Source organism: Protopterus annectens, chromosome 1.part0, assembly GCF_019279795.1.
Source record: "Protopterus annectens isolate FY-2018-M chromosome 1.part0, PAN1.0, whole genome shotgun sequence".
Taxonomy (NCBI): Eukaryota; Metazoa; Chordata; order Ceratodontiformes; family Protopteridae; genus Protopterus; species Protopterus annectens.
This window is the reverse complement of record NC_056725.1, coordinates 766,326,076-766,346,091: the sequence shown is the minus strand read 5'-3', so window position 1 is coordinate 766,346,091 and position 20,016 is coordinate 766,326,076. Positions and strand designations below refer to the sequence as shown.

Sequence of the window (20,016 nt, the reverse complement as noted above, 5' to 3'; positions counted from 1 at the left end):
AACACAAAAATCCAGAAAATCACAAATTTTATGAGGATCAGACCAAAAATATGAGGCAAACATCTGGAAAGCTGAGAGGTATGCTCAAGAGCTAAAATAGCTCTGCTCCAAGCTTCACTACACCGACTATAGTTTCTCTATTTTTGGCCACACACTCTAGGAATCCCCCAAAAGTGTACCTATTTACATTAACGGCATGTATAAATAGAATATACATTACGATATTAGTTAGGGAACTGAACAGAAGTTGAAAGTTCACGAATAACATATTATACTCTCCAAATAACCATTAACTTTAGCTGAACAGTAAGTCAGGACTTCTGGTGATTGAAGTTTGCTGATTCCCACTAACCGACCAGTTACCTAACAGACCGCTTGATAACAATATTTGCCGGATGTAAACGGGCGCTTTGGCAATTTTTAATTAAGTTTAGAGGGGAATGTGCTGTGTAATAAAATATCATTCCATGATAGTAACAGTACCCTAATACGGTTTTTTTTTTTTTTTTTTTTTTTGCACGTAAGAAGTATCTTTATCCTTCAAATCTGGTTGTTGGGCTTGTTGCGAATCTGCAAATTGTGTTACGGTACTTTTTTCCTCTTGTTGCTGCACTAAGAGCAACATGGCAGCTTCCACTTCAGCTGACTTTATAAGCTTAAATTCAGCGTCCAGCACTCAGTTGTCTAGACGTAAGGTTCGCCGAAAAAGGATAAACAAAAACAAAAAGAAAAATTGGACGAAATGTACTGATATTGCTGATGTAGAAGGATTCTTGGACGACGTAAGGCTTCAGGAAAGAGCAGTGGGGTAAGTACATTGTTGTGAAGTAAACAGTGCTGCACGTGTAATTGTCTTCTTTTAAAGGTCCGATTTTTGTATATTGTCTTAGAGAGACAAGTTAACATTGAATACCTGATTTGCCATGATGGCGTCAGTTCTGTATTGCGATTGATTTTATACTGCTTTCTCAGTAATGAGTTATCGTCTTTACATTTTTCACTACCATACTAAAACATATTAATCTCTCAATCGCATCTGATTACGCTGTGTTTCTTATTTTTGAGCCTTTTGTTAAGGGAAGTCTGCCCCAAATAATATTTAGGTTATATTGTAGTAAAGAAACCCACGCGGCGGTGGTAAACTCACGAAAGTAAATATAACCATCTACAAAGACATTTTTAAATATAAAGTAAAATAGTTCATTTATCATATGAGTTTCATAAAAAAAATAAACAAGTATGTACAAGATAAACATTTCCTGGAAACTCAGACGATCCTCTGTTTGCAGCCAGCTGTGCAGTTAGTACTTGTACCTGTGCGAGCATGCGTTGCTCAATAAATGTGTAATGTATCCACTCTTACTGCTGCAGTCAGTGAATCCATATTGCTAAGAGTTATTCTTCTGTGATACTTTTTTTTTTCGGTCAGTGTATGCTTTAATGGACTGCCTGGTAACATAGTCTTGGAGCAAATTCAAGGCACAGACTTTGTAAAAGACCTGGGACCAGTCTACTACTTTTCTGGTGGAAACATCAGTGTGGTCAGCAGCAGCTACGTATCATTTGTACAAGAACAGACTCAAGTCTGCTTTGCTGAAAGAATGTGCCTTCAAGTAGTCTACATTTGCTTCTTCATTTTCCAAGCATGCAGTTGCAGATTGATGTGGTGGCTGTACACTGAACATTTTTTCAGAAATAATTGCAAATTGACTGCTGGAAGGCTGTCATTGAGGCCAGGGTTCATTGCAGTCTGGTTTTCAATGTAAACACTATTGTATATGGATATGTTTTTACCTTCCTCCATACAAACACTGTACCAGGGGGGAAACAAATTGTATACATTTTTATACAAAGTACCGAATTTCTGTTGTAAAACACATTTTCCTTTGTCGTTGTCTACTATCCCGCAGTAGACAAGGTAGTACACGGGAGAATTGATTTCAAGGATAATGTTTTTAAGTGCTTTTAATATCTTCCTGTGAAATGTAGTTTAATTCAGCACACAAACTGTTAATTACATATTTTTTCTTCTGAAATGCAACTGTATGGAGGTAAAAAGTACAGTTGTGTACTCTTACCATAAATGTAGATGTTCGAGTGCGTTCACTATTACGGTCATTACGGTAGGGTTCTTCCTGCTAGCAGCAGCCCTCGATCGGCCAGAGTCCCAAAGTCGGGTCGATGTTGGCTGAAGTCGCTCCTGCCCTGACGTCAGTGCGCCAGGGGTATAAAGACCTCAGCCGAAGCATCCGTCGTTATGACTTGATTTGCTGGAATGGGACAGAAGGGCCTCCCCTTGTTCTGGAGACAGGCCTCGGCCCACCAAAGAAACTCCTACCGGAGACCAGGCAAAATTGCGATCACTGTTTCCAGACTGTGGCAATGCTGAGACCATACACTCTTGAGGTACCACTGTATCTTCCTCATATGCAGCCTTGCATATGGTATTAACAGAATGCAGGATGCCATGTAACCCAGAGCCTGCAGAATTTTTCTTGCAGACAGCTGACTCATTAGAGCCAGATTTTTGAAATAAGAAGCCAGTTGCACTTTTTTGTCTGGTGTCAAATAAGCCATCTGGGTTATAGAGCTCAGAAGCGCACCCAGGAAAGTAATTTGCTGCGTGGGCACCAGGTTTGATTTCTTTAGTTTCACCGTGAACCCTAGGCAGAAGAGAAGATGCTGCACAAATGCTAGATGCTGAAGTAAAGTCTCCTTGTCGTCCGCTTGAATGAGACAGTCGTCCAGATAAGGGTATATTTGAATTCCCTTCTGTCTGCAAAACGCCATTACTGGTGCCAGGCACTTTGTGTAAAGACCCTGGGCACAGTAGATAAGCCAAAGGGCAGCACAGAGAACTGGTAATGCCTCGAGCCCGCTTTGAATCTCAGGTACCTTCTGCACTCTTGCCGTATGGGAATATGCAGGTAAGCCTCCTTCAAGTCCAAAGTCACCATCCAAGCGTTCTCGCTCAGCATAGGCAGCAGCTGCTGCAGAGTGAGCATCTTGAATTTTGGAATTTCTAGAAAGGTGTTCAATACGGAAAGGTTCAGGATTGGTCTCCATGCGTTTTCCTTCCTGGGAACCAGGAAGTCTTCAATAAAACCCTTGCCCTATTTCTGAATCTGGTACCAAACCTATGGCCCTCATATCCATGCGGGACCGAACTTGCCGTTGTGCCTCTGCCCATTGATGCTTTGGCAGATCTGGCCATCCGTTTGATTTTGGCAAGGTATGGAAATGAAACCTGTAACCCCTTGAAACTATGTCCAGAACCCATTCGTCTTGGGTTATGCGGCTCCAATTGTGATAAAAAAAAGAGAGATTTTTTCCTCCCAAAGGTGCATCCAGCCCCTGGAGCTAGTAAGGGAGAGTCATAATGACTGTTTCCTATAAGGTTGTGACCCATCTTCCCCTCCCTTGGGAGAGGGGGCACTCCACTGCTTATTTCTGAAAGGGGGCTGTGCCTGACCCCTACCTCTGGAACGGCTGTATCTGCCCCTCTGAGGTCTGTCCGAGCTCGGAAAGGACCAAGGTTTAGCTGGCCAATTCCTGCTAAATCTAGGGGGTTGTACCTGTAGAAAATCTTTAACCGTCTGCATAGATTTGGCTTTGTCTTCCATTTTCTTCAATACTTCCTCAGCTTTGGCCCCAAACAAAACATTGTGTTGCAAAGGGGCATCTAAAAGCTTTGCTTTAACCTGCTCAGGCAAACTTTGCTCCTTTAACCAAGCATGCCGTCTAATAACTGCGCCAGTTGCTGCAGCCCTGCAAGAAGCCTCCAAAGAATCAAAACCACAGTGCAGGGTATGTTTACCCACCTGCTCAGTAGCATGCAGTAAATCCTGTAATTTCTTATTGTCTGCACCATCAGAAACAGCAGACATCTTTTGCTTTAACACAGACAAAAGGTATTGCTCATATTTTAACATATGAAATTGACAATTCAAAGCTCTAATAGACAATGTAGCAGAAGTATAAACTTTTTTGCCCCATCTTTCCAAGGCTTTGGACTCTTGGTCAGAGGGAATAGGTTTCTTAGCAGAGGCCGCTTTAACACCCTTAGGGCCCTGAGAAATAGTTTCTGGATCAGCTGAAGATTCTTAAAGATATTTGTGGGAATCTGGAACCCTATAATACCTATCCGGTTTGACAGGAGCAGGAGGAAAAGAATCCGGAGAGAGAGATGCCTCTGTAAAAACATCATCCACAATGTCCAATACAGGGGGGAATAGCCAGGGGTCTATGCTGTGGAAGTAGAAGAAAATCCCTAAACCTTTTCTTAGATTCAGAGTATTCCTGCCCTTCCCAGTGAAAATGCTCTGTCATGTCATGCAAGGTTTCCCCAAATGAATAATCCTCAGGAGGAGAGGCTGAAGGAAGGGGATTCGAATCCTCATAAGGAGGGAAGGAATAATCTTGCTCAGAAGAAGAAGCAGAAGAAAACAAAACTTGATCTGAGGAATCATAATCTGGCTCTAGCCTAGGTCTCTTGTCAGGAGGGGGATGAGAACCCCTGATCATAGTTAACAGGTCTTCAGCCATTCGAAGCATTTGTCTTTGAGGTCTAGGGCCCTGAACAGAAGGTGCCTGTGCATGCTGCTTTGTCTTTGCCGGAGCCTTAGTCTTTGCCTTTGTTGCAAAACTGGAGTAATCTGTACATGAAGCTGTGTAGGCCTAAAAACTCCCCCAGAAGCCGGTGCCTGCACAGCGGCTCCGGACCATCTGAGGGAGCAATATCCGGAGGTCCAATCCCTGAAAAGTCTGAAGGCCCCATCGGCTCCTCACGGGAGTCGGTACAGGCAACCGGTTCAAAAGTGGCGGACGACAGGGGCTGCGAAAGCACCTCACTGACGACAGCCAAACCGGCAACTGGCTCTGGTTGAATAAAGTCGTCCACTTTGGACCTCGGAGGCCTGTCTTTATCCTTGCGCCTCTTATACACTGCAGTAGCCGGATAAGAATCCGACATATTGTAATTAAATCTTTTCCAAAATAATGGAAGGCAAAATCGTTCCTACGCCTAATAGTGCGTTGATTAAACTTAGCACAAAACCTACAATTAGCTACGTCGTGGTCAGGACCTAAGCAAAGGTATACAGTAAGAGTGAAAGTCCTTATGAGGTATTTGCTTCCCACAAGAAATACAGTTATTAACTTTTTCTGACATCGGACTGGAGCAAGAAAAAGTTTCCCCAACGGGGTACTTAGCTCAAAAGAAGAAGTCTTCAATTCAAAAGCCACCAAAAAGAAACGGGAGTCTGCCGACCTGCACTTGCAAACTGCTTTGCAACGGGCACCGCACTGCAAGAAAAACTGGGGAAAATGGCGTCGGCTGAGGTCTTTATACCCCTGGTGCACTGATGGCAGGGCAGGAGCGACTTCAGCCGACATCAGACCCTACTTTGAGACTCTGGCCTATCGAGGGCTGCTGCCAGCAGGAAGAACCCTACAGTAATGACTGTAACAGTGAACCATGAAGAACATCTTGGTTTCACAAGAAAAAGTGTATTTTACATTTGTGTTTCTTATACCTCAGTGTAAATTGCAAGAAAGTCTGCCTGGCAGACTGACTTGTAATTCATCCAGGAATGAAGGAAGATGAGGGCACAGTCATGGCACTCAAAAATATTCCTTAGTATGTCTCATGTCTCTCTCTCTCTCTCTCTCTCTCTCTCTTGCATAGCACATGTATGACATAACACTGATATTTATATAGCTGTCAATCATAACTAATTTGCATGTGATGACAACTCGGTGTCAGTCAACTATGAAGTACCCAAGCCTGTACAGTCCAACCCATGGGGCACTAAAATTACGTACGTAATGCCAAGTACAGTGCATTTATTACTTCGCAGTTATTGCAAACATTTCGCATGTTGCTGTTTTTTGATTCAAAACTTTTTTTTTTTTCCTCTTTCTAAAAGATTGCAGTTTGTAACTTGTTACGAAGGTTTGGGGTCCAGTAATATCAGGTTTTTATAGTTTCTCAAGTATGGCACAAGTGCCAACTTTCAAGGGCACCTAGGGAGCAGTTACCCAAAGTAACACTTTTAAGTCATGCAGTATACAGATGTAATGTGAGGTTTGATAAGGTCACACTGAAGATATTCAGTGAATGCCCTGCACTGCAACTTTAGATAGATGGATCCCTAAGCATAACCCACATGTTTTTCAGTATGCTTATTTGCTTAGGTGCTGGAGCAATTCCGCAGGAGAAAGAGGGGGTTGAGAAGGCAGTGCCAGCTGTATTTCTGGAAGGTGGGAGTTGCTCATGGTCACACTATGCTCATTACAGACAGGCAGAATATCTCTTGATTGATTTTTGTGTGTGTGTGTGTGTAATAGAAATTTGTTTAGCTGAAAGGGTAGAAAAAGTCTTGGAGCCAGAATCTGTGGAACTGAGGAGGATGTTTGAAAATTCATCTTCTAACTTTCTAGAAAGAAAGTATATACAGTTGGATTTCATTAATTTCGTTTTTGAGGCACCACTGTGGGCTGTAGCTCCCTGGTTGCCATTAAATACCTTTCATAGTAATTTAAACTGGTTTGTATTTTTACTGTGCCCACCCAGGAAGATTTTATTTTGCTGATTATTGAACGTAGAACTCTTCTTGATCAGATTCAAAACCTATACATTAAATGCTGAAACAGATCCATGTTTGCTTCAGGTTTCTTTTCCACCCTGTCAAGTGGGGAATATGTTGAGATAAGAAGCTTTTGTGCTAATGTGTTCTGTTAATCTTTTTGCAGATATTCAAGTCCTTTGTGCTTGTGTTGGAGGAAACTTTAGTTGGGACAGATAGGATGGAAACGCGATGATTAGAGGGCAGGGAATCCTCCACAAGTGTAAATAGATCTCTGGCAGTGTCATTTTTTAATTGTGATAGTTTTGTGTAGTAGATGAGGATTTTCTTTTACCGTTGTGGACTATGCTACATTTTTTGGCTTTTACTTTGTGAGAATATTGTCCTTGCAACCTGTCCTGCAGTTCTTTCATGTTGATGGATACTAAAGTAATGACATTTTAGTTTACAGTTAGTGAATGTTGTTAACCATAGACCTGGGGTATTGACTTGTAGATTGCAAGAGAGAGAGATGCTGTATAGAAGAGGACTCTGGACAGAGACTTGAAATCTTGCTCAACATTTTTTCTTAATGAGGTGGCAGCTTTGTATGACAGACTACGCCACTGAGGCAATCTATTTGCTATACAGTTTACTACATGTGGCTTATTGATTTATGTTCACCAGCTTGTCAAGCAGAGCTTTTTAGGGATATTACCAAATGCCTTGGCCAGATCCAAGTTTATCATGTAGTCTAAATAACCACCATTAACTGTTTGTTTGTTGTACCCTTTCAGAGAAGTTTGCAAGGTTAACAAGGCATGACATACTTTGGGCAATCCAAATTGATGATGACTTTGGGGTAAGAGATTAAAGATCTAGATTTATGAGGGAAGAGATGATATGTTCATGCATACAAGGCTGGTAAGAGTAATGGGTTTGTAATTACTAGGGTCATTTGATTGGATCCCTCTTTGTATAGGGTTATTTATGATGGCTGTTCACCAGGTTTCTAAGTGTCTGTGTGTGTGTGTGTATATATAGCTTGTTGCATGACTTGTGTTTTAATAGGTTTAATTAGAGGTTCTGGTAGAAAGTCCTTGATACTAATTGTTATGTTTTCTGGTACATTGTTTGGTGCCATGCATACGTTTGTTTTTAGAGAGGCTGCTGAGATGTGTTCCATAGTTATTTTAGATGGGGTCAGAGACTAAAGAGAGAGAGGGGGGAGTTATAATGGTGGGTGAGATAAGATTCACATAAATCTACTTAGACTGTTTATTATTTTATTGGTATCAGAATAGTTGGCATCATTGTGAATTGGTTCTGAGCAAAGGTGGGTGGTATTTCCTAACTTTCTGACATTGTTAAAGAATTGTATATTGTTGGTATCAGCAGCCATTTTCATTTAATAATTGGTTTTATTTTCTGTCTGATGTTTTTTTGCTAGCGATTGAGTGTTCTCATAAGATGCGGAGTATGTTGCAACCTATATCCCTAACTGCATTAATCTGTATTGTCAAAATCTCATTTCTCCATTCCTGTGTTGGCTTAGTTCTTGGAATGCTTTCTGCTGCTTTATGAATGTGATATTCTGTATAGTTAGTTATTCTTAAGGATCTGCATCCAGATTACCAGTCTTGCCTTGTTTCTTGAGCTTCACTTTTTCATCATCCCTTTCCACTTTGCATTATAGCTTTCTGCTTATGCTACTTATGTGAGCCTTAACTGTGTAGTTCTGAAATACCCCATCAAATCGGGTAATCCCAAACCACCTTGTCCTATTGGAAAGGACCAACCTATCCCACTTAACTCTTGTCCTCTTCCTCTCCCAGATAAAATCCTTCAACTCTTTATTAGTTGATATCCACAACTTCTCCTCTGGTTTATAAAAATGCGCCTGACCTGTATATAAAACTAAAGGATAAAACATTGTCACTTCTAATATCTAGCTATTCATATCCATAAAATAGAGCTTCCAATTCCTCAGTTTTTGTTTTATCTTCTGTTCAGTCTCTTCCCACACATCCTTGCCATAATGGAATCTTTTTTTAATCCATACTTCTAAATTCTTCATTTTGTAATGTCCCCTTAAATATAGATATTTCTGAAACAATTTGTTTGTGGGCACATAGTTTACAGCTGTTGTCTTATTTATCTACTTTAATTTTGTATGTGGAAAAGACTTGAAACTGTCCCTGAATGTTATAGGTTCATAGGTTGGTACTGAGCTATCTGCCTGAAGGCATATATTAGCCCAGTCACGTTGTGCGGTATTCACCGCCCCTTTAGTAGTTCCCTAAACCCTTGTACTAGCAGCTAGTACCCTTGGCCCCTATCTAGTAGTGCTGTTGGTGTGATCCCCGGTGTGAACTTTCTGTTACCCATCCACTCATCAAGGTTCCTCTTGAAAAATGATAGTGAGGGGCTCTGTCTTATGTAGATCGGGACCCTGTTCCATAGTAAGGGAAGTCTCTGCGAAGGGAATCTATCCCTCCAGCATGTTCTATTCATTGTTGTGTTGAGGTTTATATCCCTAGAGTGTGTAGCTTGAGTAGATTTGGTTTTGCTAAGATGGAGCATGTTCAACAATTCTGGGTTCCACAGTGTTCCACAAACACCCTAATATTGGGTGATTTCAGTTACCCAAGCATTAACTGTGAGAACTACTCGAGTACTAACTTCCTTGCACAACGCTTCCTAAAATGTTATAAACTTGAATGCCCTGGATTAACTGGTCAACACCCCCACCAGAGTTGACAACATATTGGACCTGGTCATCACCAACATGGGTGACCGGTGTTCCACATAGGAGGTCAACCCCTTGCTGGTTAGATCAGACACTAGACTAATCACGCTGAATATCCACATTCCGCCCCCACCCCAGTCAAGGAAACCACCGTGAAAAACTGTTCAAAAGCAAACTTCACTTTACTTAAGACCGAGGTGGAAAGGTTCACAGCCCCCATGCTGAAGGACAACACTGTCCAAGCTGCTGAATCCCTTACAAAGGCACTCGGTGAGCACCTACAAGAGTGCATGGATCGTGCTATCCCAAGCAAAACCAAGACTCACTCCTCCAAGAAAAGGAAACCAGTCTGGTGGACCCCTGCTATAAACAAGCTATACAACAGAAGGAGGAAACTAGCACAGAAGAGTAAAATCCCAAGAAGGAAAGACATCACTGATCAGTATCAGCAAGAAACTACGATCCATCGTAAAATCATCCAAGGCCAACTTCGAAAGAAAACTTGCCAAGGACTCCAAAGATAACCAGAAAGCGTTCTTCAGCTATGTCAAGAACCTAAGTGGAAACTCTCAGATCTGCTCTGAGTTAGTGCAAAATGGCACAAAATACACTGAACCGACTGATATTGCCATCATTCTGCCATACAGGTTTTGCGCAAACTTTATCCCCTTAAAGGGCCCATAACCATACCAGAAGAATGTAGAGCCCCAGCAATCACTGACACACAGGTTAAAACAGCCCTATCCAAAGCCAAAAACACAGCTTCAGTGGGACCGGATGGTGTCCCAGGCTCTGTCTTACACGAGCTCCAAAATAAACTAACCCTCACCTAAACACACTTCAAACTCGGCCTCTCTACAGGCTACGTACCAATAGAGTGGCACATAGCAACAGTTAACCCACTCCACAAAGGTGGAACCACAACGGATCTACAGGCTACGTACCAATAGAGTGGCACATAGCAACAGTTAACCCACTCCACAAAGGTGGAACCACAACGGACCCCGGGAACTATCGCCCTATAAGCCTGACTAGCCTGGTCTACAAGGCTATGGAGCGCATTGTCATGAAACTCCTTAACAGAGACATTGGCAACCTCCAAACATTGGACCCTACCCAGTTTGGCTTTAAGGGCAGATCATGCTTCCTAAACCTGGTGGACTTCTTTAAGACAGTTACAAAGGCTTTAGACGAGGGAAAGGAGGTCACACAGCCTACCTAGACCTTGCAAAGGCTTTCAACACCATTCCCCATTCTGGTATTATAGACAAGCTCACCAGCCTGAGCATAAACCCCTACGTCACAAAATGGATGGCTCACGGATAGAACCCATATGGTGGGAGTTGCAGGCTCTAGGTCCGACTCTAAACCGGTCACAAGTGGCGTCCCCCAGGGCTCAGTCCTGGGACGACTCCTGTTCGATAAAAACTTCTCAGAGGTACAGGCAAGTACAGGAGGACAATGGCTGACCAAGTTTGCAGACTACTGCGAATTGGGGGCCATAATTGACTCTCTGGCTGATACAGACATCTTCCAGAAGGGTCATACTGAGACAGATACCTGGTGTCAAAATCAGGGCCTCAAGCTAAATGCCAAAAAGTACATAGTCATCCCCTTTGGAAAAACAAAGTACCTGCAAACTACCACATATGTGATGGTCCCCGAAATACAGAAAATGTAGTAAGGGATCTGGGGACCCAAGTAGACAGTAATCTCTCCTTTGATAATCGTATTGCCAAGGTGGTTAGAAAATCCTTCTATGTGGCCCACCTAATCACAAAAGGGTTCGCATCTAGAGGTTATTGTGCCCCTCTAATTGTCACTCATCAGACCCATCATAGAGTACAACGCCCCACTTGGGATGTACCTTACAAGACACCTGCAACAGCTGGAAAGACCACAGAAGTACCTCTCCAAGAGGATTACTGGCCTCAAACAGATTTCCCTACTGAAGAAACTCCAGCTGTACTCAGTTGCATACCGCTTACTCAGAGGTGATCTCTGCCTGACATACAAGGCCACGTTCAACCCAGAAGTGATGGACATGTTCCACCTAAAAAAAAAAAAAAAAATCCCCCGAGGGCCACACGCTCTAGGGATCTAAACCTCACCACAACGATAAATAGAATGTGCTGGAGGGATAGATTCCTGTCCCATAGACTCCCATGCTTTGGAACAGGATTCCAATCTACATTAGGCAGAGCCCCTCACTAACACTGCAGTGGCTCTGCTGGACAGAGGCACAGGGAACTAATCTAAGGGGGTAGCAAAAGCCAACACGTTTTGGCTAGGCTTATAGATACCCTCGGGCAGATAGCCCAGTACTTTGCTATGAACCTAATACTGAAATGTCTGTTTTATTTATTTATTTATTTTTTAATCAGGTGTAAAATATCCTCTAAAAATAAAGCTGACATTTATTGATTACTGTACCAATTGTATCCTAAAAATAATGCAGATAAAGGGAAAAGAGGACACCCCTGTCAGGTTTTTCTGTTCAAACAGAACGTATGAGAGAGTAATAACCCCAATGCACACTTCAATTTTCGCCTCCTATATCCTCCCAATCAGCCTTATAATTTTATCAGGGAATGCAAATGCTTCCGTTGCCCTACTCTTAAATTCCCATCTCCCTCTGGAATACTTTTTCTGCATCAAGCCTCTGCAACAACTGTGGTATTTTCTTAAATTCTGCTTCCCTCTGGATCATTATTGTTCTGTTAATGTTGTCTTGTGTTTGCCTCCCCTCCACAAAAACACATTGGTCCATATCTATCAATTTTGGTGTCACGTTTGCCATTCTTTTGACCATTATAGATATAAACACTTCATGGTTTAGAATTGAAATGGACCTATATGAAGCTGGATCTGATGGGTCTTCGCGATCTTTAGGTATTACAGCCATCACCACTTTCTTTCTGGATGTTGGTGCTTCTCCTCCTTTTTAAAATACTGTTAAACAAAGCCTTGCAGGTCTTTATCACTTTCTTCCAGACTTCCACAGGAATGCCATCTATTCCTGAAGACTTTTCAGTAAATTGGTTATACATTACCATTTTTATCTCATCTCCTCCTATCCTAAGTGTTAATACCTGAGCCCCGTCTACCTCTAATCTTTGCGTATTTAATTACTTTGTACTTTTTTTCTTGATTTCCACATTTCTCTGCTTTGTCCAGATTTTCATAAACTTTCTAAATATTTCTAATACCTCTACAGGATCTCTGGTTATTTTCCTTGTTATAGGCTCCCTAAGCTTGGCATCAACCGGTTTTACTTTCTGTTGCCTGAGCCATTGTACGGAACGCTTTTGTGCTGTGGAGCTTTCCAAAAAAAAAAAAAAGCATGCATGTTATCAGTGTAGTCCCTTATTTTCTCCTTGGCACTCTGCAGTTGCTTCTGTTCTTCTTGTTTTGTGAGATTTCCCTTGTCAGTTCCCCTAAATAATTTGTTACGCCTTGTGGTCCCCCCCCCCCCCACACTATATTTATACTCAAGTCGAATTTTATCTCACTCCTTAGCTGTATTTTCAGAAGAAATTTCTGTCCCCCTAGTAATTCGGAATAATTTCCATGCCCATTTCTTAAATTCCTCTCTCTTCACCAGATAGGTGGGGAAGCACCAGTGTCTCGTTTTTATTTTAGTTATTATTGGCAAGTGACCTGAAGTAGTTCTTTGATTTGTATCAAAAATTTCAATTAAATGCACATGTTCCTGTGAAATATAACTTCTATCTGACCTACCCCATTTTTTTTGTACCTTGCAGAATATGTAAAGCTCCAGTTACTGAATTCACATATTCCATACCCCAGGTACATTAACATTATTGCGTATCAAATTCTAGTCCTCACCTATAAGTAATATTCCAACCGATTATTTCTCACAGAATTTTTCTTAAGGTCCGTTATAGCAGTTTTCGGTGGAATGTAAATACATGCCAGTGTAATCCTCCTCCATTGCCAGTAGTCCCTTAGCACTACAAATCTACCATTATAGTCTTTTTTTTCTTCTTCTATCACTTTTGGCTAGCTTCTAGCAATTAGTACAAGTACTCCCTTTTCCTTTGCCCCAAATATTCTACTGAATAACCATCCCTGTAGCATACCTATTTGCACTCTGCATTTTTTTAATATAGTTCACTACATTTTATTTTTATATATATATATATATATATATATATATATATATATATATATATATATATATATATATATATAATTATAAAAACTGTGAGGCCATTTATGTTTAAAGATTAATATGGAAAATGGTGCCATTATGACAAGTCATTATTCCCACCTATTATAACCGCTTGTATTTTTTAATGTCAAGTTTCATCCTGTGTTACATGCATACACTGTTTGGCAAGTTGATGTTATACTGATATGTTTGCTATTACAAAACATTTTGTTTTAATGAAAACACTGAAACACCCCCAGAACCTGTTAACTTTAATACAAACGCACACAACTATGTACATTTTCAAATGATGACGTTTAACCCTCCTAATATGAAAGGTTGTCACAGATTGACAGCTACACTCACAAGCTTGAATTAATCCACAATGAAGGTTCTCCATGCTAGGATGCATGGTACAGCCTTGTGCTGCCTGTTTTGTTTTGTCTTATCTTTATTCCTCTCCCATATGTAGAAATAAAACTTGAATATTTTGAAAAAAAAAAACAGTTTCATTTAGCCACTGGAAAAAAGGTATTCTATTTTTATTACCCCTTATCAGCTTGTCTCTATTAGAAACATGAGAACTAGATGCACAGTTGCCTTCAGCTACAGGCTTTTCGTGGTGCATTGTGAACATGCATTTGCTAAAGCAGGACTTTTTCCTTCCACTAAAAACGTGTTGGAACAAGCCAAGGGCCTTAATCCAGTCATTCCCGTATGCAAAAGTAAGAAAGTATCAGTTTTAATTGTATCATGCTCTGTATACTTTTATATCCAAACCTGAACCTCAACAACCCAAGATTACAGCCTGTTGTCTTAAACATGCTTTTCTCCAGGCTTTCTTCTCTTGCATTGCAGTGCAAACATTTCTTAAAACAAATCGGGTAGAATTAAAAAGGGAAAAAAGATACTCGTTTACTTTTGTATCCCTGCAATACACCCAAATAACTGAAAATGCTTGCTGTATGTCTTACAAAAATAACTCATTACAGCCGAGTGCTCCTCCAGGCGTCTTCTGCAGTTAACCCCTACTGCTCCTCTAGGCATCAAATATGGATTGTTCATATTTGCATTAATAATTCCAAAACCATGTTGCTTATAAGGTACCAGGATATTTTGTCTTGAGCCATATGTGATGGCAAACACAACTCTATTGATATTTGACCTCTTCCAATGAGAGTTTTCTAGAACTCTAAGGTGATAACTAAGTTTTTAAAGGCTTAAGCCACGCCCACTAGGGGTTAAAGGTGCACACTCAAAAGAGCTGCTCCGGAGTGAACAAAAATTTTTTACTTAGTTACCTCTTCCCTCCTTTTCTCCTGTCCTTTAATGTTCTTCAACACGGTAATATGAAGCAGAGCATATGCGTTAGTGTCCTTTTTAAAAACTTTTAAAAAAGCAAAAAAACGGTGTCCTAAAGAGCCAAAGGTTAAAAAATGTAAACGCACTTTATTCCAAACAGTAAAACAGCGTTTTTCGCCCCTGAAAAGACAGGAGCTTCATCAGCATTTGAAAGGCAGGAAACTCAAGCCTTTTTAAAAAACCTTCATAAAAACAATTGATGATGTCACATCCTCGTAGTAACGGGATGAATGCAGTTAAAGGTATATACAGCAAAGAGTATGATTTAAAAGTATATAATGTATATTTGACACCAAAAAACATGTAATCAATGCAAACATGTGGAGGAAACCTGACTCAATGCTACCTAAATAAAAAATGTGTGCCACAGAATGTATAATCTAGACAAGGTTTAAAAATAGGTATAATAACAGGTAGTTGAACGTAATCTATTCAGACTGGTAAAAATAACTTACCTCAATGTTAACAAAGTACACATAGGTAGACAAGAAAAATGTAGTTTAAAAAGGTTATACAAGCCCGTGACAGGAAATAATAAATGAAAGTATTGACAGAAAAAATATTATTCTTTTTCACCAAAATAATACCAGGCTGGACAAAGTACTAAATCCTAAGATTCACACAAAAACTTTAAAGGTAAACCAAGAGTTACCTAAGGTAGCTTCTGTATTTTAAAATGGACGCTATGTTACAATTATCGTTCAATCCTGGGTAAGAGAAGGCATCCAGTTGTAGCTGCCACTCTAACTCACGGGTTTCTAAAATTAAAGATTGAGGACCACCCCTAATAGCTAATTTAACGTTTTCAATGCCCATAAACTGAAAGCTATGACCCCCATTGCTTAAGATGTGTTTAGAAAGAGCATTGTCGCTTCTCTTGTTCTTAATAGCATACAAGTGTTGGTATATACGGTCAAAAAACGCCTGTCCGTTTTCCCAACATAAAATGCAGGGCAACATTCACAAAAAGCGATGTAAACAATAGATCTAGTGATGCAGTTGATCTTATGGTTAATTACATATTTCCTCTTACCGATGGAAAAAGAGTTACCTACACGGAGGTACCTGCACCACTTACAACACCCGCAAGTGGATGTGCCTTTATTTCTTGCCATGGGGTCATGTGTTTGTTTTTTTTGCAATAAATCTTTAAGATTGTTGCCCCTTTTAAATGTAAACAAGGGGGTAAGACCCAGTCTCTCTTGTAACCCAGAATTGGTGATGGAGTACCAGTTTTTACGAATAATAGAACATAGAAATCCAGAATTTAAATTAAATGAGGAAATAAAAGCAGTAGAAAAATTAGTGCTATTGCAACTGGGAGTAACTTCATGGTTAACCACTGTCCCCAATGATACGTTCAAGCGTGGACTAGGGGTAGTGCCTAAAGTGCCAATGACATTATTTTGCTCTTTAGGTGATAACAGAGGTAAACAAGTGCCATTCAAGCGTTTGGCTGATACTTCACATCTTAGATCAGCAATGAGGCTTAAAGGGTAACCTCGATTCGGGAACATGTCAGAAAGGAGGGAACACTCTTTGTCAAAGGAAACATCGGTACTGCACATACGCGCCGCCCTAACTAGTTGCCCCTTAACAATAGAACGCTTCTGCTTCCAAGGGTGGCAACTTGTGAAATGCAAAAATGAATTGCAATACGTTGCCTTCCTAAAAATAGATGAGCAAAATCTACTATTGTCAAAGTCCTTAGTTAGCTGGACATCAAGGTAATCTATCTGGCAAGTCGAGAAATGGTGCGTAAATTTTAGGAATTCTGTAGAGGTATTCATGTGGGCAATGAGCTTTAAAGCAGAGTCCTCATTCCCTTTGATCAACAGGAAGATGTCGTCAAGGAAACAAGTGTATATTTTGGAACACTCTACAAATGCTGGATAACTAAAAAGGTACTTCTCCCAGTAGGCAACAAACAGATTGGCAACGCTACTGCCATATGGAGAGTTATAATTGGTACTAAATCTAGGAATAGAAGTACTTTCTTTGCTTTGAAACCATGTCTCTCTAAACACACGTGTACATGTTTAAGTTGCACGAGGGCGTTGGACTCTGGCATTTATTTATTTATTTTTTTGTAAAGATTTCTGGCATTGAGTAGAACCACCTTAATGTGTGCCGAGTTGGAGTTTGCGATATCGGAATCCTGGTACAGATTGCCTTTCTGTTTATGGTACGTTTGTAAGGTGTACAGCTTCCATAAAATACATTGGAAAAAATGGTAAATACGATAGCTTATTGACTCTATTTCCTTATCTGTTAAACAGATCCAAATGCATATTAAACAAGTTTGGATGCTTTTTAGTTAAAAGTCAAGTAGCCATTTCCTCCGTCTACTTATTAGTGTTCTTCTTTCGCATCCCAGTTTGTTCAGTTAGTACAGTTACCACAGTTCATCTCCTAGGTCTTATTTAATTGCCTGTTTTTTAATCATTATTGTAAACCCAGTGCTTTCTTCTCTGTGCCACTTACACCCACATGCCACATACAGTTGTTTGACCTGATACCTTATGACCATATACAGCTGAACAATGCTTTTGTCACCTCTCATCACTCCCTCATCTTTCCAAAGTTTCTTCATATGTCCATTTTTTTCTCTACTTTGTGTAGTGGCATTGTATAATCGTATGTAGATAGCTTCCTTTGTGCTTGTCAAGTAAAGTATCCCACATGGTTATTTCCACATTACCTATTTGCACCGTAGTTGAGGGAACATTTTAAAGTAGAACATTGTTGTAGAATAACATTTAGTATTATATAGATAAACACAACTATTAACATCGGTCAGCGTTCTGTTATGTAGTATGACATTTTTTGTCCAGCATGTAGCCAAACCCTCCATCTGAATAACCAACAGGAGGCATGATGTACATGAAACTATTAGTGATAATGGAGAACCGTGGACTGCACCACTGTTTTTTCGTGGCTCTTCGAATGTTACAGCAGTTGCATAACATCCTAGGAGCTGCTGCATATCCTCTCTGCTACTGCTTTCAACTCTGCTCAGTAAACGGGGGCAAAGTTAAATATTTGAATTACCTACCACAAGAAACAGTATCTGAGTTTGTATTTGTTTTGCATCAGTTTTATAGACACGTTGTTACTCTCTCCTACTTTAATTCATATTTTCCATTTTCCTGTTCTATGTCAAAGGAGAGATTGCACCAAACTTCCTCATTCTGAGTGCATTTCTACCCTTGTCTAGTAGTGCTTCTGCTATTGCTAATGATGTACAAACTGTGTTGCTCACCTTGGTATCATTAGCTTGTTGAATTGGATAGCATCAAAGAATGTGGCACAAAGTGCCATTTCAGTAACTCAAATTTGGCTAAAGAAAGATATTTTTATTACCTTTTCCTAGAATTTCTACTTCATTCGTACCATTAGTCATCCAAGCTCCAGACAATCTGTTTGCACAGTGTTTTAGTTAAAAAGGGGGGGAAAATTGTAGATGCAAATGCTAAGTAATGTGTTTTCATATGTAACAGCTTTGTGTATCAAGTAGTGATGTGAAGAAGCATAATATTAGCTTAAGAGTTTTTTATGTGTAACACCGTAAGATGATAGAATGTCTTGAAACTGTATTAATTTTATTTGTTGCTGTGCTGCTTTATCTTTGTTCACAGCTGTGTTAGAGAAACTGCCTATCTGAATACATTGTGATGACTGGAAACTAATTTGGTCAACAAAAATATTTGTCTAAGTCGAAATAAATTTTATTTTCCTTCAGAAATCACACGGTTGCAAAAACTGAACGAAAGTCTGTGTCTCCAGACTCTATGTGCAGACAACATATAGAGACTAAGCAGCAAAAACAAATGTAATGGTGTAGGTAAACCGTTCCTCCAGTAAGACAAGCATACAAAAAACAAAAATAATGGAGGCAACAGAGCACAGCTAAAGTCAAAGTATTTATTCCAAATGCAAATAGGTGAGCGCTTTCGCAGCCAAAGCCTCTTCATCAGACAAACCTAATATAAAGCTGCTGCTGTTGTGTCTTTCGGCTTTTCCCAGTTAGGGGTCGCCACAGCGGAATTCCGTTCTGCTAATGATTGGCAGTAGATTTTTACGTGCCGAGTTGCCGGCCCTGACGCACAACCTTCAACGAAGGTACGCCCATTCACGCATGTCTCCATACAGAAGATGCTCTAGCTGAGAATCGAACAGGACAACGTCTTACTGTGAGGCGACAACACTACTTCAACACCAAGTAGCAGTCAATCATACATGAGTCAATTTAAGAATAAAAATAATTAAAGACAGCAGCTCTTAAAGACATAAAGCATCCCAATAGTTATTAAAAATCATTAAAAATATATTTTAAAAAGCAAACAAGGATGCAGAGACGTAACGGACTGTCTGGCTAAGGGCTATTAACCAAGGCAGGTTTAATAGAAATCTTGTCATTTAGACCTTTCCCTATGTTTCTCTCATCCTTATAATCCACTCAAGTTCTTTATTTTCCACCGTATTGTTATTGGAACCCCCTCTATGGCCCATTTTTACCACTTCTGTAACCATAAATTTAAAAGTATGTAAATTGCCTAACTTGGTAACATGTTTGGCTAAGGCATTGGTGTCAGCTTGTCTAGATATATCATAGGTGTGCTCTCTCATCCTGTCTCGCAACCTGCGGGTAGTCATCCCAATATAGAAGGAATGGCAGAGAGTACAATAGGCTAAATAAACTAGGTTCATAGTGTTGCAATTGGCACTAGCTTTGAAACACAACCTTTTCCCTGTATCCGGATGTTCAAAGCTTCCCCCACTGTCAATCAAATGACAAAAGTTACAAGTATTAAAGGGGTATGTACCTACAGGTGATTGTGTAAATTCACCTATGTCATGTCTAGGGTGACACAGCATTTATTTAAGGGACCTTTTATTTTTATAGGTATATCTGGGAGTCTCACCCACTAACATACGTATTCTCTCATTGAACATGGATATGTTCCAGTGTTTAGAGTAGGCATCCTGAAAAAGCCTGATGTTACTGGCATAAGTAATAGGTATCCTCATCCCATTATTCTTGTTAGCTCTCCACTTGCATGTATGAATTGGACTGGAGAAGTATGGTTTGCCTTCATATTTTCTTGTCTCAGATACACTAGCTATTGCCTTCCCAACTTCTTTTTTATTATATCCCCTATCCA

At 40.2% G+C, this 20,016-nt stretch overlaps 1 protein-coding gene across 1 annotated transcript in view; it reads left to right on the top strand.

Moving 5' to 3' along the window:
- Positions 1 to 582: 582 nt before the first annotated feature.
- The window catches only part of NOP53 (NOP53 ribosome biogenesis factor), a 952,413-nt gene continuing 932,979 nt past the window's right edge, over positions 583 to 20,016 (top strand). The window contains exon 1 of the mRNA XM_044062795.1: positions 583 to 808. Coding sequence (XP_043918730.1) covers positions 624 to 808 — 185 coding nt within the window. The 5' untranslated portion in view covers positions 583 to 623. The remainder of the gene's footprint in view (positions 809 to 20,016) is intronic.